The sequence below is a fragment of the Rissa tridactyla genome, chromosome 5 (genome assembly GCF_028500815.1).
Source record: "Rissa tridactyla isolate bRisTri1 chromosome 5, bRisTri1.patW.cur.20221130, whole genome shotgun sequence".
NCBI classification, from domain to species: domain Eukaryota; kingdom Metazoa; phylum Chordata; class Aves; order Charadriiformes; family Laridae; genus Rissa; species Rissa tridactyla.
Window position 1 is genome coordinate 81,679,917 of NC_071470.1, and position 27,749 is coordinate 81,707,665.

The 27,749-nt window shown below is 46.7% G+C and overlaps 1 protein-coding gene and 1 long non-coding RNA gene across 3 annotated transcripts; one reads left to right on the forward strand and one right to left on the reverse strand.

Moving 5' to 3' along the window:
• Nucleotides 1-1,179: 1,179 nt before the first annotated feature.
• On the reverse strand, nt 1,180-18,736 carry LOC128910737 (uncharacterized). Its single transcript, XR_008466848.1, has 3 exons — nt 18,583-18,736; nt 1,692-1,781; nt 1,180-1,255 (listed from the first exon to the last, which is right to left on the reverse strand). It is a non-coding gene; the product is annotated as an uncharacterized LOC128910737 (long non-coding RNA).
• A 296-nt stretch (nt 18,737-19,032) lies between these two features.
• PAQR3 (progestin and adipoQ receptor family member 3) lies at nt 19,033-26,311 on the forward strand. Of its 2 annotated transcripts, none has more exons than XM_054203373.1 (7): nt 19,033-19,302; nt 19,392-19,554; nt 20,764-20,919; nt 21,713-21,847; nt 22,823-22,913; nt 23,235-23,383; nt 23,842-26,311. In XM_054203373.1, exons 1-6 carry the CDS (start codon nt 19,118-19,120, stop codon nt 23,375-23,377), a joined length of 873 nt encoding a protein of 290 aa, XP_054059348.1. In that variant the 5' UTR covers nt 19,033-19,117; the 3' UTR covers nt 23,378-23,383; nt 23,842-26,311. The 2 variants fall into 2 exon arrangements, with proteins under 2 accessions (XP_054059348.1, XP_054059347.1); XM_054203372.1 differs by having other exon boundaries at nt 19,034-19,302; nt 21,650-21,847.
• The last annotated feature ends 1,438 nt before the right edge of the window (nt 26,312-27,749 follow it).

Sequence of the window (27,749 nt, forward strand, 5' to 3'; positions counted from 1 at the left end):
CTTATTGCGTTACTTGTGTAAGAGAAAGGGAGCGGGCAATGGGCCTTGAGGGCCTTCAGAGCAATTAAGCCCCCTCGCTGTTTTTTGGAGAGCCAGGGCTGGCTGTGGCCATGACTTGTGTGCAAGCCCGCGGACATGGCAAGCTCCTCTCCGGAAGCCGCTCGCTGCTGCTGCCGCTGCTCTGACTCCGAGGCATCGCAGGCGAAAGCTGTCAGCGCGAGAGCCAGTTGTTTGAAAGCAGAGGTTGGTGCAGGGGGTGGGGATGGCAGCGGGTGGGCCGTGTAGCACAACAACGCGTGCCCACGGGCTAAGGGAGCCCCCAGAACTGTGGGCAGGGGGTGTCAGTCCCAGGAAACACAGTGCCTGGCATGGCACATGGCTAAAGAGTGGAAGAGAACATCATTTCTTTAAACTCATCTTGCATTCAGCCAGCTGCATATAAATTTCCCTCTATCTCATCAAGCTCTCACTGTTTGGCCTCCTCTGACTGATATTGGCTCATCATACTTAATCTAGGGTGAAATTTCCTCGTCTGAGCTAAATTACTCGCAGCCATCAAGGGAAACGATATTTATTTTTCGTGGGGCTAATGACCTGTCCCCCGGACCCACCCACTGATGGTTATTTACTAGGGCCCAGATGCTTGGGCTCAAAATGAGTGCTAATGTCAGCGGGGGCCATTTCTCATTCAGGTCTCTGATTGAATTGGAGCGATCCCATTGACATTGACTCTGTGACTTTTAAGGCCATTACCCTCAGCAAGAGATGAACCTCTCATCATGGCTCCAACACTGACAGCTGATTAGCGACAAATTACAAGCGGGAAGAACCTAAGACTTTGTTGGGTGAGGGAGGGTGGGGGGAGGAAGAGGAGGAGGGATTCGGAGGAGGTAGGGGGAAAGCGCAGAGTCGGGGAAGGTGGAGTGAGTAGCAAAGGAGAAGGAAAGCGTAGGAGGAGAGAGCGACACCCAGAAGCTGATGCAGCCTCCTGGCAGCGGTACTGCTCTACAGGCTTTCGCCAAACGCGGAACAGGACCCAAAGCCAAAGGTCGGAGGGAGCGGTGTAGATGCTTACTGGCTGCGGGGAGCTTGAATCAGGGCAAGGCTGGGAGGAAGAACCTCCACTTTGAGTCAGGCGCTGAAGAACAGACAGCAGGGCCAAACCACAGCTGGTCAAAGTGCCATCCCGGGGGACCAGGCATTCAGCTTGGTGACTGTGCGCCAGCGCTCTCGGGAATTGCAGGTCCCTTGAAGACTGAAAAATATCCAGGAAAGCGAAACGCTACTGCTGTGAACTGGCAGTTTGAGTACGGCTCTGCCCCAGCTCTCACTGTGCACCCTCCGCCAGTCTCCTCACCTCGCTGGCTCCGCTTCCCTACCAGGAGGCTGGCACCCATCAGGAATGGCACCCATCCAGACGCACCTCCCCATGGCTACCAGCCACTGATGTCTAACACACAAAACGCTCGCTAAGCTGTGGCGAAAGCTGCCTTACGACCCGGATACACGTTTCAGTCACGGCCCTTGTACTTTCCGTGTTCTTAGTTAACAGACAATAAGTAACACAAACGTAACCAAGCGCACTGTCATCTTGACGTATCTCCCCAAGAACAGTGGTACCCAAGCTTCTCTTGTCACCGCTGCAATATTACTTAAGGATAAAGCTTTGAATGACTCTGGGTCACACTCACAGTTTTGTTTCCAACCACAAAAACGCAGCCGCTTCTGCTGTCAAACACAGGAGCCAGCCAGACACGTGCACCAGCTTTCTGTACCAGCTCCTGCAAGAGAGTGACGAGTGGGTGTTATTTTAAAGCTGCCAGCGAAAAATTCCATACCTTAAAAAAAAAAAAAATAAAAATGCTACCTGCTGCAGATACAGTTCTCACCTGGATGATTTGTGAGGCAGACAACGCTCCCCTAAGTAAAAGGGAGTATTTTTAGTGACACAATTAATATAAATGGAGCCATCCTGAAAGGCATTACAAGGAGGACTGTTGCTCTGCAGTCCTGCATAAGCAGGCTTGGAGCCTCTTTACAGCTCACAAAACACCAGGCCCATTTAAAAGAAAAAGTGGCATGAAATACAAACGGAGAAAGTGCTTGCAAGGCTGAACTGCCATGGTCACAACTGCCCTCTCTGAAATAAAAACTGGCTGTGGATACTTGGGCAAACAAATGCAGTATGGCTAAGTACAGTCTTGGCATGCCATGTAAGCACCCGAGCTGTGATTTCTGCTAGTCGAAATCTAAAAATCCAAATGGACCTTCAACTGCAGTCACAGATGTTTGAACCTCAACCCCCACCTGAAGAAAAGTTGTTCTGAGGGAACCCGAAGCCTGTGACCAAACCTGCCCTTGCTGCTTCTTTATGGCTGCATTTATGTCTGCCCACCATTTCGGAGGAGAACCAGCAAAAGCACTTGCACCACTCTCCCCTCTCCTGCCCTTCCACTCTCCTCTCCACACCATTTCTTTTACTGATCTCAGGAGCTCACTAGGAAAGATATCACACACTCAGACACCCTAAAAACCTCCCGGGGACTTGGCAATGAACAATGCATTGGACTAGCTCTACAACTCATTGCGTTTTATGGCCTGCTTAGAAAAACTGTGATCTCATTTATGCTGAAGTAAGTCTAGGGCTTACCCATTCAAGTCAATTTAGATACCCCACCGCAGAGCTGACGGGTCTGCAATCAGGTTTGGCTATAGTTGACAAACTGACATGTACTTTGATCAGCGACTGCCTAACAACGCTGGGCAGTGCTCTTCACGTGTTACAAGCCTTGTCCCACCTTCTGCCCTGCGCATTTAACACCCCACGGCTTCCACAGAATATCGTACGAGTGCATGCAGGTTGTCTTTTTTCACATGAGCATAAGCCATTGGAAGCATATCGGCATGAAAGAAGACATGCTAAGGGATGAATGTCCATCCTTTTGCCAGCCCGTGTCTGATCCTCATGGGAAGTTCCCTGGAGTACCGCCCAGGTTTTAAAAGATCCTGGTAGCAAAATTTCCACCTGGGAGACCATTCCATGAGCTCATCACCCTCACTGAGGTTCTCCTTATCTAGGGAACTCATACTCCAGTTAACTCTTCCTCTAACCCAATTCCTCTCTACCCATCCTAGCCCATCAGCGTGCAGGAAAGCGGCCCGCCCCTTCAGCACTGGTCAAACCTGTTCTGAGAGAAAGCATTGCCAAACCACCACCTCCCTGAAGCAGGACAGCACCGACCTGGAACACTCAATAGAAATAAAAGCTTTCTACGAAAAACAGACAGGTTTTGATGAGCTTTTTTTGAAGTGAAAGCAAAAAAGGTTAACTGGAATCCAATAAGGTCAGAACATTCAACTGATTTGATGTACAGGAATGCTTACATCTTCCAACTTCATCTTTCCCCAAGAATAAAACAGAAACAGAGTATCTTTTCCCCTCTTAATTAATTTCCCCAACAAATGCAGGGTTGTGGGTTTTTTCTCATCTTTTACAAGGCAAAAGAAATCTAAGTAATTGAAGCAAATCGAGCTGTCGCTTGGCCAAATAAAGCGCAATCCATTTGCTAACCGCAGCATCACAACACTTGGTAATCAAACTACGTCTCAGAGCATACAAATATTGTAAAAGACCTTGCATCGTCCCTTAAAAACGAACAACGTAAATAAAAAGGAAACAACATTCTTGCAATACATTGTGAAAAAAACAAGATGCAGCTCGCTGTTCTTCAGAGGGCTGAGCCTAGCTGACAGGTAAGGGCAGCTCTGATTTCTGGCAGCCGAGCAGGCGCTGGAAGCAAAGGGGATGGAGAGCCCGCCTGCCGGCACGCTGCACAGTTGCTGGGGTGGGCTGGTGAGCCCATGCATCCAGACCGGCTAGCGTTCCCCCACCAGCCTGATTGGTCAATTTGGATGACATATTTTGGGCATCTCTGCCTACTCAGTGACTGCAACTTGTACACCGTCCACAAATCCCCATCTGCAGCTACAGATGGCCCACTTTTTTTTTTTTTTTTCCCCTTCCCTTCTCCATTGTATGTAGCAGCTCTTCGAGGATGCAGAAGAGAGACAGGGATGCGGGTTTACTGTCCTCTGCTACAGAAGCCAGGTAAACATGAAATTCAACAGAAGTAAGGAAACCCAAACTGTCAATCATCTGCAATACTGTCCACTCCGTACTGTCAAGAACCTGTTTCTCCGCCTCAAGTTCACACACAAAGCACAACCTAGCAGCAGCATTAAACATTCTTGTACATTTGTTGTAGGACAAACCAGGAAAAAAAAAATCCTGTGGCGTTTTTAACTATACAATCTTTCATTTTACTGTAGTGTTTAATAAACTTTATTCCAGACTTTGTAAAACATACCCTTTTTCTGCACCTTATGAGTAATGATAAGATTTACCCAACCCTGGGAATACTTTACAAAGCCTGGAAGATCTGGTAAAATGCCATGAGGAAATCGAGCTCCAGTTTTATTTGTGTTGCAAAATATCTACCTGTCTTTTCACATTTCCCCTTTTCCTAGCTCTCTATTTTCTTCTTCACTATTAAACAGCGACACACAGAAGATGGAAGAGACCTGTTTCACCACTCATCCAGTTTCATTTTGTTTAAGCTGCAGTGGAAACTGGACCAAAACCAGGGGAAACAAGTTAAATAAAGAAGATTAAAGAAACCTTTTCTGCATACGCATATACTTGCACATACACTGCTTCTTTCCAACTGCTGCCTCTGAAAGGAGGAGTTAATTTACCTGTATGTTAGTATTTAATGCTGGGCTGTTAGCTCTGTCAACCAAACTATGCTCAAGACCCAGGGTTTTGCCTAGGAATTTATTTGTTGTATTTTTCATGGTTATTATTGTTATTAACTTCAGAGAAAATAAATAAGGATTCAGAGCCTAACCACGCTCCAGCTCTGCAGAGAACCAGACATGCATTTAACAGGGGCAAAGGAAAGTCTTGTCCTCCCTCAGCTTTGAGCTGGGCTCCTGGATTAGCTTTAAATGCCCCCCGAGCGTGTATACTGTCAAGTCCTGCACTTGTAGAGGCCCACCTTGAGGACCCGTAGTGAGATTTAATTTACATTAGTCCAACTCTGAAAACACATTTCATATGATATTTTGCCAGCTGGGTCCAAAACTATTAATCCATTTTTAAAATGCAGACCATTTTGGTTTTAATCACACACTTCTATTTTGAGTTGGGTGCACTGTAATCCATGGAGTTCTGTAATTTTCCACTTCATTTATTTTGGATTTAATGAGCTGGTAATAATGTATATTTCCAGCTGAAATGACTGCCTGAAACGTGGAGCAGAAAGTCACAGAAGTAAAGAACTTGGGGGAACATTGCTGCCTGAAGTTTTATGGAAATAAAATTAAGCAACATTAAGACCTGGAAGATTCAAAAGAAGTCTGCCAGATATGAGAGTGAAAGCCATGGTTAAGTGCCGATTTTCCTTTTTTAGTACTTTTATTATTTTTACTTCTAATTGCTATGCTAGGCTAGACCCTTGAAGAAGTCTTGATGCACCTCAGTACAGCACCAATTGCAGCTGTGACCTCAAATAGCCGAGGTCGTTCCTCATTAAAGCCTTTGACCCAACTCCCATCGCAGTCAGCACGAGCAGACGCAGAGGGTGAGTCTCCAAAGTTAGGCTCCTACCTTTCCCTTGGGCAGCTAGGCAATGGTGGTGATTTTTGAAGGCTCTGAGCAACCAGCAGCTCTAAAAGACGCTTGAAAATTAGGCCACTTAATTAGATGTAAAAATATGGGGCGCTACTTTGTACCTTGAAGTGTACTCTGAAGTACATGTCATTTCTTTCATGGCACGAAGATACAAACTGCTTTTCCTCTGCTCCAAGAAAGCAGCAATTTGATCCTAAACTATAGCACCACAAGTTTCACATGTTAAATGCATGTTTATGCATAGTGTGTGTTCTGCTCCTCCCTCTGGGCATGTACAACTGACACTATCTTGTCAACATACTACCAAAATCCTTTTTGGTTTGCCAAAGACGGCAAGGATTAGATATCTACAAAGTAGCTTTGCTTCACGTGAAGATACGTGGGGTTTTCATCTTGTTTAATTTCAAAACAGTCAATTTTTTTAATATGATAATAGGTACAAAATCAACTCAGCTCTCTATTCTTTGTGAGTCCCAGGGAGTGCCAGGAAGAGGGAGTACTTACGGGAGCTATGTTAGACAGCCGTGTTCACTGCTAGCACGCACAAGCCAAATTTTGTGTTTGGGCACGGCTACTCCAGCAAGGATCTAGCCTGGTTGGTTCCGTGTCATCTAGATCTCAAGAGGAAAGTTGGCAAAAAACCCAGCCTGTCTTTCTAACAGTGAAACTGTTTTTGAAGATGATGTTTAAAATATTAGTGTAAATGCTACATTCACAGTCCTGCTCTGCAAACCGTAAACAAAAGCTGATTAGCCAGGGACATTTTCCCCTGTAATTAGATTCACTCCTCAGTTAAAAAAAAAAAAAAAACAACAAAAAAACAAAAAAACAACCAAAACAAACTCGTAAGGAAAAAAAGTCATGTGGCGTATTTTCACTGCTCTGCACTACACAGAGCGCTATGAATAATGTGGCTGTGCTAATTGGTACCTATTAGGGCACTGAATCAGAATCCCACTGCCCCAAACGGGCTGCCTTTTCCTGATAATTATAACGCCAGGCAGCAACCCCCCAACAATTTGGGGGCTAATCACAGAGAATCCTGTATGTAGTGTAACATTGCATTATTCAAAAAGGTAATGAAATTCCAGGAAACATCAGATGCAGCAGGTACATGAAGATAATTTTGTTTTTATAACCAATTTCAGTCAGATAAATACTAGAATCCTTTCCAATTTTCCCCCCATGAAACTAAAGTGTCAGTGAGATTTACAGCCCCCTCAAGTTCTCTTTTCAGAGGAACATTCATTTACATAAACAGATAATCCCAGATAAAATTTTCCATTAGACAAAGGTGAAATGGATCAATTTTCTCTGCCAAGACAAATCTTAAATCTTGAACAGATAGGGTCATTATTACACCAGGCCCATTTCAGAAATAATGTATTAAAAAAAAAAAATCAGCCGATAGCAGCCATTTCCAGCTTTCCAATTATCTTTAAGAAAAGCTTATTCTGTGGACAATAAAGCACATTACTGCACAATATGATACAGTCCATAAAGATCACAATGTTTTATGAAAGGTTAAAGAAAGCTCAGCACATTTAGGGGAATGTCATAACCCACAAAGTCTTTCAAGACTTAACTGAATCCAGGCGCAGGCTGTGCAAATATTGTGCTACGGTTTGCGGTGCTCCCCTCCTGGTATCAAAACAGAGCACTAGGAAGCATATGCCGCCCCGGTTCCACCCTGGAAATCGGGTACTGGCGTGCCATAAAACGGAAAGTACAGGAGGTGCTTGCGCAGCTCTTCTTCCTCCGGGGAGGAGGTGAACTCACCCATCCCTACTTTATGTGCTAGAGAGGCAGAGACGGCGCTTCTCAGTACGTACCAAACCACGGGGTCCCTCTGCCCTTCTACTCAAGATCAAATGGCTCTCCTCAACCCACAGGGATGTCTGACCACACAAAGACACAAGAGGGGAGATCCGCTGTCTCACCCCACGTGCTGCCCCTTCCCTCTCCACCTCCACCCCCAAGCTGGTTTGGACGCGGGTCCAGCAGAAAAGTGATTTCCAGACAAAAGCACAGCCTCTCCTCCCCCTTGCTGCCCGCTCGCTCCCCACCGCCGGGATCCCCACCAGCCGCTGTAGCCCTCGACAAAATGCCAGAGCGGGGCAACCAGCTCTTCCCCTGCCCAAAGCCGCAGAGGGGAACGCGGCGAGCCCAGGCAGCCGGGGCAGAGAGCCCACACCGCTCTCCAGTGCCACACAAGTTTGTCGGGCCCCTGGGAATGGAGTTTACGAGGGGCGACAGCAGCAAGGAGAAAGTGCTAGAAATCACTGCCTAATAGACACAGCCATCAAAGCAAAAACAAGCAGCAACTTACCCGACTCATTTTTTTCATCTAAAAGGAATCGGATTTATTTGCCGTTTAACTAACCACTCCTCACAGCCATCACGTGGGGAACGGGGAGAGCAATGACATGGGACTGAGTGAAACCTGGCTAGTGGCAAGAAATAAGATCCCATCATAAGAGATGGCCTGTGGGAAGGCTCTATACTGGTCAGTGCCAAATCCAGTCTCATAGAGCGCTAAGCCTTCTCATGATTTAAGGCGATAAGGCTGCATGAAAATAAGATCTCCTTATTCAGTCTAGCCACCAAAACTAGAGACATAGCAAATCTGAAAAGAAAAATCTAACTATCTGGAACGCATAATCGCTGGTGAAACACATCACCACGTGATCAGTACTGCAAAGTTTCTTCCTGCATTGCTAGAAATGCAAGCACTGCTTACTGACACCAGAAGAAAAACCTGACACTATGTAACTAAACAATTATACTGTTCAATATAGCTATATACCCAGTTCATTAGTTAGCAGACAGCGCGGATGTTGAATCCACGCATGCTGTAAAAGATTAACACTGTTCTGAAATTAAATCTGGTCAGACTTTTCAAGCAACGTTTGTGCTTTTCTGTCTGTCCTATAGAAACAGGACGGAAAGCCCGTTGCCGACTTCTATGGCTTGAAACTGATTATAAACTATTGAAAGAATCACTTTGTGCAGAATTTCTGAATGACTACTGGAATTCTAACAGAATGCCTTCTGTTTGAAAAAAGGTCATTTTCTGTAAAGTAAATAAATGCCCCAGTCGTGAACTTCAACAGTTACTTAAAAATAATGACAGAAAATAGATCTGTTCTATCCCACCACAAACAGCAAAAAGCTCAGGATCAGCAGCACTCCTTTTTAAACTCTCTTAGCCCACGTGAAAGGATCACTGCAGTTCGAAGAGGATGAGAGCAAGTACAAGATAAAGCAGAATCTCGCCTCTAGCAACTCTGTCTTTCAGACATATAGACATTACCATTTCCCTTTCTGTGGTTTAGCAAGATGCAAGAGACCATAAGAGGGATGCCATTTTTGAGAGGGACGGAGCGTTGACTTGCTAGTAGGTTTAGGCGGAGGAGAACGGATCTCAAAAAGGGTACATGATTCACTGACCACTGCACAGAAGTCGTTGTAGAGGACGACTTAGGTTACCCAAAGAGGGGTCACTGGATCACCTTTCAAATCTAGATTCGGTCCCACACGCTTCTAAATAAAACAAGATAGCTGCTGTAACAAAGATGGGGGAAAAAAAAACACACCACCAAAACAAATAACCTACTAAGCAATACAACTATCAAGGTGGGGTCTAACCTGCCTGATTGTGCAACATTCCAGCTGGATTTCAATTGGCCGATGATGTAGAAGTCATATGAAAAGAAAAACAATTTTGATTTTCAAAAGAGACAGGCCATGTGATTAAAGCTGTCAGGCAAAAAAATCAGCATGGCTTGAATAAACAGACACTTGCAGTTCACTACAAGAGAGTACATGGCTGTCTTTGTGATCTTATAAAATTGCTTTAATTTTGAGCTGAGAAATTCTTCCAAGTAGAGCCATACTTCCTTTAACTGTTATCAGAAACTTTTTTAATGTGTGGAAATACTTACTATTGCAATCGTTGGCATATCAGTCATAACATCTAATGATGTGGAGATTGTTGCCTTATAAAATTCACAGCTGGGTAGCTACATGGCTCAAGGCTAAAACCTATTTTAAAAATCCAGTGTTTTAGGAGGGAGAGTGTTTATTAAAACATTTTGCCCATTAAAAATATATGACATATCATCGGTCATTCCATGTGATGCAGTGCCAGCCCTTTTTTAGGCAGTCCACTTGGGATGACTGCTGAAAACCTGGCAAGCCTGTTTGACAAGTCAACATCCTAATAATTTACTAGTCCATCAAAAAAAGAAAAAAAAGAAAAGAAAAGAAAAAGAAGGGAAAAAAGCATTCCAACAGCCTGAAAGAAACAAATAATGCACCAGTGAGTGCCCCTCACGTAGCGCACCCAGGAACTTGCTCTCACATATAGCCACAGTTGGTCTCTTCACGCTGACAGTCAGAGATTGAAATTCAAAAAGGAGATAATTGCTTGATCTCCTCATGTCATAAGTTACATAGAAATAATAATGAGACTGCAAGTCTTTTTTTTTTTTTTTTTTTGGAAAGGTGGCGGAGAGCGAAATGCTGATAAATACTCTTTCAGCAGTTGCACAGGTATGTGGCATCTGCTTCCATGAGTCGATGCATGCCTTAACTTGGAGAACACAAAGATGAATACTGTGAGGCTAAACAAAAAAATCAAAATCGCTTCTACCATTCACCCATCTGCATTGTTCAAGGACAGCCTTTGGTACTCCACAGGAAGAATCCCGGTTTTCATAGGTGAAACGCTCTCTCAAACAAGTACTGCCTCTGAAGCCAGCGGGATTACCAAGGGAATGACTGATCACTCATGCAAGTGACAGACTTCACCATTTGAGCCCACCTGAGAAACTAGCTAGTGTGTCTGCTGTCATCATTTGAGAAAATTATCTGAACAATAAAGTTGAGATGACTTGGATTCAGAGAGATGGATGTGCAGTCAGTCATCTATTCTCCCAGGTTATTCGCACACTGGACTACCAGCATACAAGGAGGATGGCAGGTCCCCAGATCAGAGGCGGCAACCGTGTTCTGTCTGGCCTTTGCCCTGCCACGCCCAGCCAGACTTCTCACCGTAGGTGGACTTATCTGCTATTCCTACTCGATACGCAGAAGAGAGGACCAGGCACAGAACAGAGAGAACTCACTCAACAGCTGTAAAATGGCTTTCCTGCCGCAGCAGAGGTTTCCTCAGGGAAGTTCAAGGGGAGATGCGCACAAATATGTCCAGGGGACCCACGAAAGTACAGCCCATCCAGTAGGTCTTTGGTTTTGAAGACCCCAGCTGAGCCTTCGCTTCAGACCAACTCTCCAGCAAAAAGAAAACATTTTACACTTGAAACAAAAATGTCACCATTGCTAACAACCAGAAAAATAACCCTGACCTCACCACGCATCCCCTTGTATGACAAAGCTACTGTTACTTATACTTCTACTGTACAAATGTTCCCAAAATGTCAGCCTTTCCTAATGATGCTGAAGCAATTGAAAATTAAAGTGCAGTTCTGGGCAGGGAAGCGACTCTATTAAAAACAGAGAGACAGAGAGAGACTGTGGCCATTGCCCATAGCTGTTCCTAGCTGTCTTCCAAGTTCTATATATTAACTAAGCTTATGTACAAAAGCCATTTTTTTAACTACTGTCAGCACTGCAGAGTCAATACAGCAGCAATAGAGCAAGCTGTTCTGCCTCATGCCTCATCAACATTTCTCATGCTCTGTATCAAAGCACGAACATTAGCAAATTCAGCTGCCCTTCAAACTTCCAGCACCAGTCAGGAGAAAGCATCTGCGGCTGTTCAACTCCTTGCAAGGCTGCCGAAAAACATCCTAGCTTGCCAGAAATACCCATAATAGCCAGGCTCGATTGTTCTCCATGACACATGGCCGTAGGACAAGCAAGAGAGCTGTTGAGCTCTGCTCACTTCCTATTCCTCCACAACATCCCCGCTGCACTCCAATTACCGCTCCAAATCCCTCCCCAGCAGCGCAGACCAGCAGGTTAGCTGTAAGCTTTCATAACTCGCTCACATAATTCAGCATGTCTACGAGAATCAAAAGATGTTAGAACGGGAAGAGGCACACTTGAAGCGTTTGTAAGATGACTTCCTAGTGACACAGCAGAAGCTGACAAAATAGTAGCTCTAGCAATATGTCTGTTGCAGAGTAAAAAGCTTTCAATCCACCAGTCACTCAGAAGGCAGCGATCCCGTCGGAAGGCATCCATCAGTTTTGCAGACTGTAGGAAAACATGAAACAGAATAATGATAGGCTTTGGTCAAATAATTTGATGAAAGAAAAGGGGCAAATTAAGAAGAAAAGCAGAGTACCGACTCCCTTCCCTCTTTACTCCGCAGAAAATTTTTTGTCCATGGAATTGCTGAAAAGAAGCATTCTAAGGCTCCCAGTCTCACATCAGGATGGGACTGGGGCATCTACTAGCATAAAAAGTAGACAAACAAAAGACATTAAAAAATAATCTATTAAAAACAATTGCTGGATTTTGTAGTCATACTGTACATTCTTCACTGACTTCCCAGCGCTTCCTAAAACACTGTCTCCTGCATACGTCTTCGAGCTTAAAAAGAAGCTAGAGAGACAACGAGGACGAGAGAGGGAAGATGAACTGTACACCCTCAGAAGATCAGGGGATTCTAATTTTAGTAATCAAGCTAACCAAGGAAAACATAAAATCTCACAAGACTAACTAGCAAGGGAAAAAACCCAGTCCTGGCAGATAGGCAACCGTATCCACAGTACAGTCAGCGAAACGAGACAATCCTTTCCTCCCCGTTTCCCAGATCTTTCCATCCCAAAGCATTTTTGGAGGCAAGGCAAATCTTTACTTTGACATCTCCAATTCTCAAAATATACCACTGCTACTTAGCAGAGATTTTGGCATTTAGCAACGCAGTCAGGAAAAAAAAAAAAAAAAAATCATGATTTGCATGCACTCATCTTGGCAAATAAAGAAAAACAAGACAAAAGTAAGTGCAGCGAGATGATCCCAAATGCCAAATACCCAAGTCTGGGATTAAAGCAGCACTTCACAGATCAAATGTGGAAGCACATTAAAAGTTTGGAAAGGATTTTGAAAAAGGTACAACCGATTTAGGCGTACAAATCCTCATCCGAACCAAATGAGAACGTCTGTTTCCTGTCACACTTACGACGACATTCAAATACCTACAGAGGTCAGTCAGCAAGAGTATGGATTCACAACACAAGTGTTGGAAAGGGCACCTAATCCCTCTGACACTGAGAAATCATTCCGAGTGTCCGCACAGCCCAAAAATCCAGCCTCTCTTCTCTCGCATGCTCTAATGAGAAGCTACTCAAGAAATTACAGTCCCATAAACCACAACTGTAGGACTGCTTTACAGAAAGGCTATTTTGACTCTTACCAGCATCTTAGAAACATGATCCCCTTTGGGGAAATTTGCTGTCAGACTCTGATCAGGCAAGGGGAGATTCAGACTTTCACAGGAATGGTCTGGCTCTTACTTTAGCGAAGTCAGAAACACACACAGTTGTCCAAGAGTGAAATTACCGTGTCGACCAAAGCTGTCCACAAATCCTGGAGTTTCACCCTCATTATAAATAAATCAACTAAACTCACCACAACTACAGAAACAAAACCTCTGTGGTCAAAATAGTTTGTCTTGAAATGCCTGAATTCCAGCTGTGACAAGATTTTATAGGCAAGCTGGAGTTAGAGAAACCTTTAAATACGAAAAGAAAAAAACCCAACTCAAACTCCTCAAACTCATGACTCCACAGAAAGGAGTTAACTTTTTTCCCTACCAATTTCACTGGGAGCAGGTTGTTGTGCTAGGAAACATCATCCCACATGATAAGCAGCTTTACAAATGTCTTCTTTCCTTCCCTGAAAATCCCCTAATTGCTAAAAAAAATTCCTTTATTGCCCCCTCACCACTTTCACCTTCAGAACCTATCCAGAAAACAGCCATTTGTCAATTAATTCCAGTTCTTTAGGTTCAGGACTCTATTATGCTGCACAATTGTTCATGTGCATCTGCTTAATATGGAGGAAAAAGATGCTGCTAAATTGGAAAAAAAATAGAAGGTTGGGCAGAAGTACCACCTTCTTGCATTGTGTGCACAGTGCATTTTTGCGGACTGTAAGCTCTCGCATGGCAGGAAAAAGCCCAAATGCCATCCTTGCTCTTGCTATTGGCAGCTGTTCTCTTATCACCAAAGAGAATTTATCGCACCACTGACAGATGCTGAGATTCAGAAGCCGGAGCTGAAAGCCAAAGGGATTGAATCAGAAAACAAAAACGAAAAAAAAAAAAAAGAAGGAAGAGCCCTACCAAAACAAGTCACTTCGCTGCACACATCGCACATGCATCTCTCCATGGGGAAGAGGAAAGAGAGCCTGAGCCCCCCATGGCAGCTGTCAGGCGTTCTGTTTCGGGCACTCCTGGAAGCCGCTCAGGCTCTATACTGAGGAGCGCGCTACAGGAAACCACAGAGAAACTTCACTGCAGAAATCCTAGCAGGGACAGTGCAAGGAAGAATGATCTTCAGGGAGGAGAGCCTTGAAATCAAGCTTTCTTAGTATTAAGGTCACACATGTTCCCAATGTAAGGTACTCATGTTCCCAATGCTCTTTCATGAGGGGAGTCTGTGTACCAGGGCTGTCCCGGGATTTCTGTTCCTACACACGCACGCGCCCTTTCAGAGGCCCTGACTTGCACAAAGCTGTGAACCTTATTTCCTATACACACCTCCACCACATATCAAAATCCAGTTAATTTCACAGATGCTTTAGTTACTTCCAAGAAAGGATGAGACAGGATCTATCTGGTTCACATGACAATGGGCTTTAAAAATTGCTTATCTCCTGACGTAACTGTCAGTAAACGTGTATTCTGTACATGGCCCTTTGCAAGCTTTCTTTGCACGTTGATAAAGAACCAAAAGTGCTTTATGCATATAAATAAATTCATGGTCTCTATGGTCATAAACCAGTGCCTATATTTTATTCACATGCTTTGCATTGAAACATACTCCTGAACAAATTATTATGAAATATAACTCCTTTTTCCCATCCCCAGGAAAAACACAGTTGTTTTTAATCACAGGCAACAAAAAACTGAGTTTTACACAGAGACAGCTGTAAGCACGATGCAAAGGAAGACACGCAATACCTTCAACCATCATTCCCAAGTATATTTTCTCAGCTAAGGTCAGAATGATGACAGATTTCATTCCTGGGCACTAAACTGCCTTTTCTGGAAAACTTGGTGCTAGATGAACTCTCCCACGGCAGCAGATTTCAACAGTGGGAAAAGGGGTCCCAGGGCACCTCCCATTTCTTTGGTTGCAACAAACATACCAAGAGCCAGAACCACACGAACAAAAATCAGGAGAAGGTGTTTTGCCGGGCACTTCAGAAGAGGAGGATCAAAGAGCGAGCCACAGCTACTTCAGGAATTCCAGCACTGACCCAACGTGCGCTGCTACAAGTCTGCAAGAGACAGCACTGCTGGGATGAGAACCCAAGTCACCGTGTTGGTTCTTTGTTAATTCCGAAGTGGAGGGAGAGGCACCTCCTGGAGCTGGCGAGGGCACCCAGCTCCTGGGCGACGGGACGCTGGGTGATAGCACAGTGCCAGACTGACACCTGGAGGGAGAGCCAAGCACGAGCTCGGGGACAGGGTGCTCACAGAGGACAGGCGTGCCCCTGCCTTTGGGAAGTCACCCACCCCCCCAGTCCCCTGGGATCCTCCTATCACCCACCCGCTGTATGGAGCCTCCCGTTGTCCATCCGCAGCAGCGCTGGGGTGGGTCTGCTAGAAATAGGGAAACTGGTGGGGGGCGGAAATTGTTTCATTGCCTCGAAAAAATCAACACCAAGAATATTTTCACCTTTTGAGTTTCAAAATTGAACAACTTCCCCCCCCCCCACACACACACACTTTGTCATGCGCATTTGAGATATTTTATTTGGATTATTCTTCTTGCAAGTCATTTGCCCCCTGCTGCTCCCCTAAAAAGCACAGCAGAATAGAGCAGGGCATAAGAAGATCCTGTCTGTACTACAGAGTCGATACCACGGAGCACAAATAAACTTGCTGTTCTTTCCTAGGTTTTCCTCAAGCAGCAAGCTGAACAGCGGTTATGGGGTTACACTTCACGTGCCTAAATAGGGCACCGTACAGGTACACTGCTGCCAACAGGAGAAGGGAACTCAGCGGGGCGCAGTTAGGGTTAACAAGCACCAGTTTGGCTCATTTGTGATCTCCCCCGCCATCTCTTTCAAAGCTTTCCCTACCTTTGTCTGTACAGGTGATTTTAGTTTCAACAGCAAAGCAGGGAACCTCGCAGGCACATTCATCTTTACTCCCTATTAAGCTTATCTGCCAGTAAAATTAGGGATACAGTATAGGAATTAGGGCAAGCTACTTACCCAAGAAGGTCAATTTAGGTCAAAGCTATCTTGCACAGATGGCTAATTTCAATCACTTACGCATACAACACAATTGTTCAATAAGCTCAAAATAAATAGTGTAAGTAATTAATTTAAAGCTGCTCTAATTGTTTCTCAATTTTCCCTATTAATTTAACCTATAACACTTCTCCTATCAAAGCTTCAAAGCTTTAACTTAACAGCCAATTAAAGCTTCTTTTATTAAAAAAAAAAAAAGTGCTGTCAGCTCCGATTCCTTCTGACTGAACTCTTTGAAGCACTCGGGATTCCATTTAAATTGCACAGGGCTTAGAAACAAAGTGTTTTTTCCAGGTATAATGTTCTCAGTGAGCTAATGATTCTGTGGACAATTAAGACTAATTACGGTTTTAACTTGGTAGCAACTTTCTGAGCAGCATTTGGCTTGACGAAAAGTGAGTCACCACTCGAGTGAACAATTCGTCTCCTCATTTATCAGCTCGAGCTGGCAGGAACACGACTTCCCCAGCTCAGTTTCACTGTGGCAGCGAAAGGCTCCTCGGGACAGCCGGAGTTCACTCACCTGAATTAACATGGCAGCTATATTCTTACTCCTCAAAATACATGTGTCTGCATAATCATAGATTATCTCCTTCATTCTCCAGGTGAGCACTGCACAGAGCAAAGCCAGTGGGGAAACTTGTTGGGAAAAAACATTGCCAAAGTGTAGATACCATTCTTGTTAGCTTAGTCTCACTAGTCTAGTTCAGGGATTTTAGCTCCCAAGGGCACTAGGTTGATCAAAACAGGACAGTTTCCTATTTTTAGCACAGTTAATGCAGCTGGATATGGAACTGTTCTTCCACTACAGAACAGAGACATCAACACCTATGAATTATTTCCCTTTTGAGCAAGCTACCAGAAAACAGCTTTGCGCCCTCCTCCCCTTTTGTTTCTGGGAAACTCTGGTATCTGAATTCTCAGTCCTCCTGCAACCCTGTTACATTTGAGACTCACGGAGCCATCTCCCAAGTATCAGCCAGCTTCTCTCCTCTCAGCACTGCACCGCTCTGCAAGGTGTTTTATTACACCGTGCTTCCCTGTGTACCTAACACGACTCTGCTGTCTGCAGAAGGGATATCCTGTGCTCCATCCCAAATATAGCCAACTGTACGACGCCGGGCTTTCCCCTCCCATCAAAAGAACTCTGTCTACGGATCTTCTTTCGGAATGCATTTTCTCTTTGCATGCTTCCTAAATCATTCTTATTAATTTCATTAATAGCAAGTGCGGGTGAAGGCAAAAACAGAAACAGAGAAGCCATATGGAAAAGAGGACAGAAACTAAACAAAACAGAAATGAACCATTCAGAGATAGGCTTCAGATACACCCCTAAAAGGTGGGAATACAAGGAAGTTTCTTAAAGCTAAGCCTGCTGAATTATTACTATGAACAAGATTCTTCTGGGTAACTCTCCAAATCCTGCGGTACATGCAGGAGAAAAACCTCCCCAGCGCGCAGAACAGCTGAGAAGGAGGGAGAAGGCATGAGGAACTGTCAGCAGGTTTGCAGAGGCAGGAGGGATACAGTTTTCAGAGCAGTGACATTACAAAATCTCAGTGAATGATTGATTAGTAGAGATACTCAAGAGCTGCTGTTGACCAAAACCAACTTAATTTGGGTAACCAAATGGTGTGACATGGAAATTTGGGGGTGATGTAGCACAGCTGGTTATACCACAACCTCTAGGATTCCAACACCTGGTCTTTACTGTCATTCTTCATTTCAAACGCCCATCAGTCTGCGTCTTGTACTTCACAATACAGACCTCTCTACCGCGGGAAAATCTTTTATACTTATCACACCATTCTCCAGAAAAGCTCTCACATTCTGTTTAAGCAGACAAAAAACCTCCCAAGAATTCTGCATGGCACATTCCTGGAGGGGAGCAGCAGGTGAATAAGGATTAGCATTCAGCACACTTGCGTGAGAATGAGAGCCAAATGATAGCTAGCAAATTACTTCTTTGTCCCTTTTTCTGAGATGGGGAAAAAAGAAAAAAAGCAACTGGCAAGCAGCCCACAACTTTTCTTATTTAGGCAAAGCAAATCCTTTGGTAGAGTGTTCTTCACTACTAAGGTTTTTCTTTTGTACTTCATAGAGTGCACAAAAGAAGAAAATACTAAAAATCATTACTTCAATTAGCCAGGGATTGCTCTTACAAGATGCAAGTACAATTCCCACAACGGCTGATAACCCTCAGCGCACTCTGACTTCACACGTCTCTTTCTGGCCTCTATTCTAGAAAGGCCTGTGTCATTCGGGCCTCCCTCAGAGAAACGGCTGATTTTCTCAGAGAAATAAATTCCTGCCAAAGTTTCTCAGAGCTACGCGCCATTTCCTTTTAGCCAAAATTCTCTACCATGGCAATAAGGTAAGGTCTTAATGGAGAGCTGTGATCTCTTAGAGAGCTGCAATTAGAGAATTAGGCATACCCGCGGGGACGGCCGCCCAGCAGCGCCCGTGGTGCGCCCCTCCCGCTCAGCGTGGGGCCCTCGGGGCATCTCCGGCCGGCGCCAGGCTCCCTCCGGCTTTACCACCTCGAAGTTGAAATCTCCGCTTTTTGAGCCGGGTTTCCTGCGGGGGTGCCCCGAGAGCGTACGGGCCGGCCCCGTGGCCGCTGGGACGCCGAAGGCGCGGAGCCCGTAGCGGGAAGCCGGTGGGAGCCCGTCAGGGCGCTGAGGGGAGGCGGGCGGTTAAACGGCCGCGGCGGGGAAGGGCGCCCCCGCGCGGCGGCGGGCGTCGCCACGTGCTGCCGGCAGTGCGCAGGCGCCGCCGCGCTCTGACGCCATCACCAGGCGCCGCCGCTCCCCTCCCCGTCCCCTCCCTGAGGGCCGACCCCGGAGGCGGCGGGACGGGCCGGGCCGGGCCGGAGGCGCGGGATGGCGGCGGGCGGCGGCCCGTGAGGGGGGCGGGTCGGTCCGATGCGTCGGCGGGGCGGCGGGGCGCTGAGGCGGCGCGGCGGGCAGGATGCACCAGAAGCTGCTGCGGAGCGCCCACTACATCGAGCTGGGCGGGTACCAGTACTGGCCGGTGCTGGTGCCCCGCGGCATCCGGCTCTACACCTACGAGCAGATCCCCCTCTTCCTGAAGGACAACCCCTACATCACCGACGGCTACCGGGCCTACCTGCCCTCCCGCCTCTGCCTCAAGAGGTGAGGGCCGCCCCGCCGCCATGGCACCCGGGGCCCAGCCCCGGCTCACCCACATGCCCTCACCCGCCCCTTGTCGTCTCTCCTCGCAGCCTCTTCATCCTCTCCAACGAGACAGTCAACATCTGGAGCCACCTGCTCGGCTTCGTCCTCTTCTTCACCCTGGGCATCTACGACCTGACGGCCGTCCTGCCGGCCGCCGGCGCCTCCCGGGAGGACTTTGTCATCTGCTCCGTCTGCCTCTTCTGCTTCCAGGTAGGGCCCGGCTGCCCGGCCCAGCGTGGGCTGGCAAGCTCGCTCCGGGAGCCCCTTCTCTGGGAAGGAGAGCCATGAATCTCCCCTCCCACAGAGCTTCCGCACACATCGTGCGAGTAGGACTGCCGAACTCAGGTCAGACCTGGGACAGCACGTTTTAAGTGGCATTGCTTTTAAAGGTAGCTGCAGGCTCGGTGGTTGAGTTGATTGCGAGCAGTTTGATATACGGAAAAAACCAGGGAGGGCTGAGCATGGCCGGCGTAGGAGAGAGTCTGCAAGAAACAACTGAATTCTCCAATGCCCTATTTCACAGCTTCAGCTGGGCGCTGGGGTTCAATAGTGTCCAATATGTCTCCCAGACAGCCCCAGTTACTGCTGGAAAGGGTCACCCATCACAACACGAGAATCAGCCGTGGCTTGATCCTGGTCTGGAATGGCAGCAGGGCTTGTATTCTAACTTTTTACCTTCTCTGTCAGATTAAATCTGTTCTCAACAGCAGACTGCAAGTGTGTGATCATTTGACCACTGAAGGTCCTGTACATTACGCTATCCCTAAAAAAGCATGCATGGCCAGCAGCAGAAGTCTTGACAGTATACCTCTGAACAGCGCTGCTCATGTTCCCTGGAGAGTACAGGATGCCTTTGGGTAGCTAGAAGAGGGGAAAACTCCTTTGTTGGCTTGGGAAGCGCTGCCGTTGTGCTCTTCCCTACTCCTGTTGAGGTTTGCAGAGAAACGCAAAAAGCATTTCTCAGGGAAGAAATTCGATGCCAGCCTAGAAGGAAATATGTGGCCTGTGCATGAAGTTTAACTTGTATGCTCCCTCAGTAATGCGGTGCTGGGTAGTCAGGGTAGACTTGGGCTTTGGTTTCTGCTTGTGGTAGTTTGACCAAGCAGAATTCATCGTCCCACTGTACTTGTGGCGACACGGCCCTGCTCCCTTGCGTACCGGCTCCTCTCTTGGGCCCGTGGTCTTTTCTTAGCGGTGCAACTTGGGGTTGTCGAGTCTTGCAAAGTTTTCGGTTCCTTCTTCCGTCTGTCAGAGAAGCTTATGTTAGTTTCTGTGGGTTACTGGCAGGAATTGCCCGCACCAAGTTGCGGTGCAAAACAATCAACAGGTCCATTGCATGCTCTGAGCTTCAGAGTTTAAGCTTGCTACGCTCCCTGTAAATTTTTAAGAAATTAATGCATTGTTTGAACATTTGTATAGGTCTGTATGCTCTGCTCAGTAGGATACCACCTCTTCTGTTGCCACCGCTCAGAGAAGACCAGCCGACGATGGATGGCATTAGATTATGCGGGAATTTCCATTGGTATCCTGGGCTGCTATGTGTCAGGCGTGTTCTATGCATTTTATTGTAACAACGTAAGTTTGCAGCACTTGTTCATGTAACGCTTAGTTCCTGTGGTCTCACTGGCGTCGTTTCCAGGGGGTAGGAAGGGGGTTCATTGCAGGGTGTCCAAATTAGCGAGGAGACAGAGATGGAACCTAAAACAAGTTCCTTCTGACACAAGTAGAATTCTGCTTGCTGAAGTAGGGGTAAATTGAGGTCATCCTTTCAAGTCACACAGGCCTCAAGAAAATATTTCAATTCATGTGACGGCAGGGTAAACTTCACAGGTCCTAACTTTATCAAATCCATGAGGCTGATTATGGGATGTATCCCCATGACAAGTAGTTTAAACATCGTTTCCCACTAGGTAGCCCACATGAGGCAGAAACAGGCTTATGTTATCTTCATCTAATAGAGGACAAGTAAAATTGGTTCCTGTCGGCAGCCTAGATTACATCCACGCCTGCAGCAGATGCAGCGATCCAGCAGTTGAACAAGTTCTCTTGGGCACAGCATATTTAAAATGTTTTGGTGAAGGCACTGCTTGGAATAAATGGTCTGCCCAAGTGATAGAGTCCCTTCCCCTCACTGCCAGTTGATAAATACAAGTCCCTTCATTCAAACTCTATCATTTGTGGTCGCAGCAGTGACGGGAGAATTGATACATCATGACATTTAGTAATGTAAACTTTCTACACAGAATTTCCTTTTACGCACGATAAGAACACCCACAAACTTGGTTTTGTTTCTTTTTTTCCTCAGTACTGGCGTCAGGTATATTTAATCACTGTGCTGGCAATGATCTTGGCAGTATTTTTTGCTCAGATTCATCCCAGTTACCTCACGCAACAGTGGCACAGACTGCGCTCCATCATCTTTTGCTCAGTGTCTGGATACGGAATTATTCCCACCATCCACTGGGTTTGGCTCAACGGCGGCATCGGCGCATCTATTGTACAGGTAAAAGAGAAAGAGAAGGAAATAAGGTTCCATGTTGCTTTTCACTTGCCATCTTCCTCGAGTCCTCTTACACTTCAGGAAACAAGGGGGAAGCAGCGGTAATTAAAATTTCTTTAAGCACAGAATTCTTTCGGACGATACAATCCAAATGCAAACACTTAGAAATTTGTCGAGAAGCAGCCAACAGGTTGAGTAGATTAAATCTGCTTTACCGATGCAAAACTGCGCCCTGAGAAGGAAAACTGGATACAAGGGTGAGTGAGCAGACCCGCCTGCGGGACAGAGCCGCCTGTGTGGGCGGACCGCACCCTCGCTCACCCCAGGGCGAGGGACAGGAGGGAAGAGCTGAGTCGGCTGCGCGGTGGCAATGGGAATCTGTCAGGCTGCTGTGCAGAGAGCTCTGGGCTGTCCACCTCCACAGCTGGAGACGAGAGGGGAACCAGAAGACACTGATGGGATGAGTGTTTGCTTCCTCGTCTCTTCCCTGGGTTGGCAGCAAAGATCTGTATCTGCCTGCTCAGCCCTCTGTTACACAACCCTCATTTAACATCACTGCGAAGTTACTGAGCCATTGTCCTGTTCTTGTTTTACCACTCAGAATTATGCCCTGAAGAACAAGCAGCGCAGTACAGTTAAAGACAATAAAGTGTGCCCCAGTACGAAAACCCCAGAAATCGTTGCAGTTACGCAGGGACCTGATTGTGCTGAAGAAAACGTTTCCTTTTCCTAGCGAGCAGTGACAGTGCGTGTTCTTAGACTGGCCCTGCTGGAGGACTGTCACCTGGGGTGACGGTTTAGCCCAGTCCAGAGCCGCTGTTGAGTGTGGAAGACAGATAACATAGGCACAAATAACGTAGGCAGTGAAGTAAGATTCATTTTTATCATGCCTTTTTCTTTTTGCATCTTCAGGGACTTTTTTTTTTTTTGCTGTTTTTACCTTCTAACAGAATAGGAGAGCTTCCTTTTCTTTTGCAGGAGTTTGCTCCGCGTGTAGTTGTCATGTACTTCATCGCTGCTGTAGCTTTTCTCTTCTATATTTCCAAAGTTCCCGAAAGATACTTCCCAGGTAGGAAATTCTCTTCTGGGTGTTTTTTCTGCAGTTAAGCTTCCTGCAGTGTCGCAGTCCTTGCTGTGAGTCTGGAACTTCCTGTGAGAGAACAGGTTGACCACGTTCTACTTGAAGTATTCTCATAGAGAGTAAAATGTTGCCTGTATTTGCATCAAAAGAAGGCAGACGGCTTCTGGTTAAGTTCGTTAAAGAACTTTCGCCGCCTCCCAGCAAGTGGAGTGTATAGTTGAGCTTTGTAGGAGACCGATTGCTAATTGTATCGCGTAAGTTATTGCTGAATTTAGCAACTTAACCACTTGACCCTTCTGTTCCCCACAGGACAGTTGAACTACCTCGGCTCGAGTCACCAAGTATGGCACATCCTTGCCGTGGTGATGCTGTACTGGTGGCATCAATCCACCGTGTACATCATGCAATACCGACACAGCAAGCCCTGTCCTGAGTATAGCGGAGACCTGTGAGCGAAGGTAGAGCGGTTCTCCTACTCGTGGGAGTAGCGTATCCTAACAAGTAGTGGGTTAAATAATCCTGATTTTAACTTGACACAAGTTTCAGTCAGCCGCCCTAACGAGCTTCCCCAAGAAAATGCTGACTGGTGCAATAGTTGCCCGTAAATAAAGCAGTACTTCCCTGGTCGCCAGGCGCTCTGCTCACCTGCACGCCTTCGTTGCGTGAGGCTCCTCCCTGAGGCTGCAGTGCCCTCGAGCGGAGGTTTCCAACAGGCTGGAGATAGAGCTCTGCCACATCCCACATTTCACAATTCTAACAGCCTCAAGCCGTCATTAGTATTTATTCTTAAGTAGCCTTTTCCTGTCAGGTTTTCAGCCCTACTAAGCCTTGATCTGGATTTTTTGGAAACCAGGTAAGAGTTGAGAGTGTCATCTGCATAATGAGTGGCTAAACTAGTTTCCCCACTCTATTTCAGAGGCGATGAGATGTCTGACTTTGCGGGTCTGGACTTTACCTAACGAGCCGGTCTATGAAGTTAAGCACTGCGGCAGTTCCTCTCCTGACTCCTGCACTGTTACCCGCTTGCTGGGACAGTGTATTATTAGGAGTTCTGAAGAAACCCACAGCGTTGCCCAGGACCCGACGTTCCTTTCCTATTCTGCAATCAAGTACCAAACAGGTCTTCCTGGAGCGGGGCGATGGAAAGGTGGGCCGTAAAACTCAGCGTTCGGATCACAGCAGTATTTCTTTTGCTTGATAAACACAAACAACAGAACTAATGACCCTTGCTGAGCGAACAGGCCCATGTACCAGGTTTTCAGGTTCTGTTCAAGTGCGTAATTGAGAAACGGCTCCTGTCAGCGTGCTTGTAAAACCACGGTAACTGTAGGACCCGGTCTTGGATCTCAACCACAGCGGGACGGTGCGTTGCATCCTTCAGAGTCTTCTTCTGAATGATGTTTTTACGCTTCAGCATCGGTACGGTAACATATAAAATTGAATTCAGTGGACTCTTGTACTTTTCTGGACAAGCTCTTTTCCTTTTGCTGGAAGAGAAGATCACGTGTCATCCGCCATAGGTACATCTTCATTTCAGAGCTTAACGTTGCCTCCCCCGTTATGGGTAGTGCCATTACTTCAGGAAACTTCTCTAGATCCCTTCAGCAATTTGGAATTAGTATTCGAAAGTATTTCAGGAGTAGCACTAAGCCTGTCTGTTCACGTTTCTTACTATCTTGCAATCAGTGGAGTTGCTAAGAATTATTTTTTTTAAGTTACTCTTGTTTAACAGGATGAAATAACACACCCCGAGTAGCAAACCTGCTGGGGATTCAAATCTCTGAACTTTGGCCTTTTAATGTGTGACGTATTGTACTGTACTTGCAGACTTTGTTACTGAAAATGACTTCTTGCCATAAGCTTGCCGCAGGAAGAAGGGCTGCCTTGGGTTTTAGAATCTGCCACGAAACCATCTCTTCCAAACCCAGCAGTGGGGAGGCGTGAAACACGCAGGTTATGAGATAGCTGTAGCTCAGCATGATTAAGTTCAGTGGGTTTTTCAAAAAGGGTTGGAATAATTTGGATTTCTGCGTTAGGATCAACATTTTAAAGTGGCTTCTGTACAGCAACTGTGGCTGCGTTTAGAGTTCAGTTGAGCAGCGGCAGCAAACGCTGCTGCTTCGCACGACCCAGTGTTAGTCAGCATTACCCGTGTGGAGATGGACATTTGGATTAGCCATTTGGACTCCGCTTGCCCAAAGATGCTGTTAAGACTTAACCCCAAGCGGTTAAAGCTTGGGACCAGAGCTGCTGAAGGACGCGATTGCATCGGCACAGCTAGCGTTAGAAAGCAGAGAGAGTTCCTGCTGCAACTACAGGCAGAAACGTTCTGGTCTGAGATTATAAACCATCCGAGCTGACCTGGCCACGGCTTCCCACGTTACCTGCAGCGTGGCTTTCGATCAGGTCCCGGCGGCTTCTCTCCCATTTTGTGATGGTCTGAGGACAGCCCGCTTAACACGCACTCCTACAGGGGCCTCGAAGATTCCAAACCAGTCATCTTGCACCCGAGGCCAAGGAAGAGCTGGCACTGCCGCGCCGTGGGCGGGGAAGCGTTAGCCAGCCATGTGAAAAGCCGCCTGACGCACGAGAAGCCCTTAGTGAACTGCCGGCCTCGTCAGCGCTATGCCACGTCCCCTTTTCTCTCGGAGAGGGTTTTCCCTTGGTGGGATTTAGCTCGCTCGGAGGGGGAGCGGCTGCCTTTCGGCAGTGCCTTGCTGGGGGCAGGCAGGCTGCTGGCAGGTCCCCCCAGCACTGTCTCTTCCCCGGGCTCCCTCGGCCTCTCTCGGCAGGGCCGTGCCCAGGAGATGCGCAATAGCGATGGAAACGTGCTGTCGGGCGCCTCAACGCTCAGCGCGGGTGGAGAAGGCAGGACACAAACCTCTCTACGGGCACGCTGGAGAGTAATGCCAGCTGGCTCTCTAGTTCACTGGGTGGGTTTTGGTTTTTTTGTTCAAATCCACAAACAAGTAGTGGCAAGAACTGACGTAGCATTTAATATTCAGCTCCCAGACCTTTGAGCCTTTCAGTGTAAACACTGATTTTTTTGATGATTTTTTCTTTTTTTTTAAACTTGACAGCCAAGCAAGTTTCAAGTGCACTAATTGCTACTACTGAAGCCTGACAAGGAACCTGCAAGTAGAAAAGCTTGTTTCCAGTGTTATGTGAACAATAATATTTGAAGAATGTGTTGTGAAAGCATACTGATTGATAGTTTGCTAATGTATTTTTTTTATGTAAACTCTAACTACCATAGCAGTTTTCACTGGATAAGGAAACTGCAAAGCTGTACATTTTTATTACCCTGACAAAATTTATGAAGCTGCATGATGGTCTTCTGTGTACATACCGAACCTGTAAATAAATTTCAGTTCGTTGGATGGTTACTTGGAGTAACACCATTTGTGCATCACTCCCAGTGAAATGACAGACGTGACTTGCTCAACCACGCAACTTCTGTCACCTCCCCGGGGTTTTACATACACGGGGAGACTCTCTCGAATTGCCCAGGCCCAGCAGGGAGGGGCAGGGCGTGTGTTTAACTGCACTATTCCAGTATTGTGTCCGGTATATTCCGCTAGCAATACTTCATGTTCTAGATGCGGTTTCGGAGGAGCATCTCTAGGTGAATCTGCTGATGAACTCGCCTTTGCAACCTCCCACCTTTAGATCAAGGGCCTTGTTCCTGTCTCAAGAGCTCCAGCCGCTGCTGTTGCTGTGTCCTAGGAGGAAAGGTTCATCCTGACTTTGCCTCGGCTGAAACACCAGTTTCCCACCTCTCCCCCTTTCCCACCGCCGCTTTTGCCCTCGCAGAAGTAGTTCCACTGCATGCGAAAACCAGGCATGAGAAATCCAGTGCTCGCAGTTACGCTGCAAAAACACAACAAAAAAAAAAAACCTGAGCCAGAATATTTTTGTAACTGCTTTTGTAACTGCAGGGGCTGAAAACAAACCAACCCTCTATCATCGGAGATGTCATGGGCAGAAAAGCTCTGACCGCAGGCGTATCTGGCCGGCAGGGACCTGGTGCTCTCCGTTACCGGCGCCTGTCCTCATCCCGTCCTGCAGCGCGTGGCCGGCGCCCACAGAGCGTTTATGGGCAATAACCCTCAGCCTGCCCCCAGCCCTCTGCCTCTCGCCCTCCGCCAAGCCTTTGAGCCAGGGGCAGCCTGCAGACGCAAGAGACCCCCTTATCCATGAAAAACTACCTGTTCAAAGCAAGAATTTAATTGCTGCGGTGGTTCGTTTTGATGTCAGGTGAAGCCTCCAGTTAAAATGCGTTTCCTTGCGGCTCTGCTCGTAACAAAATTACGAGTGAAACAGGCAATCGGCAAACGACAGAGCAGCAGGACATCAGCTACTATTTAGTAAGCGAGTCCATCTTTTCTTGACCATTTCATTCTTACTTCAGCTTACCTAGGGCTAAAATCAGTACTAGAACAAACCGCTCTGGCAAACAATTGCTAGAAGGGGGTCAGATCACATGAAAATTAGGTCTTGAAGCTCAGGTGTGGAACGAAGTGCTCGGAGGTGGCACTGGGAGCTGTCATTCCCAGCCTGGCTATAGGAAAGGGACCAAGCTTCAGCTATCGCCCAGGAATCGGGACTCATCCTTGCGAAACCGTGCTGCAGGAAGGCTTTAAAGAGTAATGCTGAGCCAAAGGAATTAAAAATAGTACACGATCAACAGGTTTTTAACAAGCTGGACAAAGAAAGATGATTGGGCAGCAAATACAAATATTTTAAAACATTTTTAAAAGAGCGACAGGAGCCTACAGCCACAAAGAGCCATCAGCGGAAGCAGCGCTGCTTACGGCGGGTAAA

Excerpts from the sequence above, each read along its gene's own strand:
- PAQR3 (XM_054203372.1), top strand. The coding sequence starts at position 19,118 with ATGCACCAGAAGCTGCTGCGGAGCGCCCACTACATCGAGCTGGGCGGG. Across the intron at positions 19,303-19,391 it reads TCCCGCCTCTGCCTCAAGAG|CCTCTTCATCCTCTCCAACG; the intron begins GTGAGGGCCGCC and ends CTCTCCTCGCAG. Across the intron at positions 21,848-22,822 it reads TCGGCGCATCTATTGTACAG|GAGTTTGCTCCGCGTGTAGT; the intron begins GTAAAAGAGAAA and ends TTTCTTTTGCAG.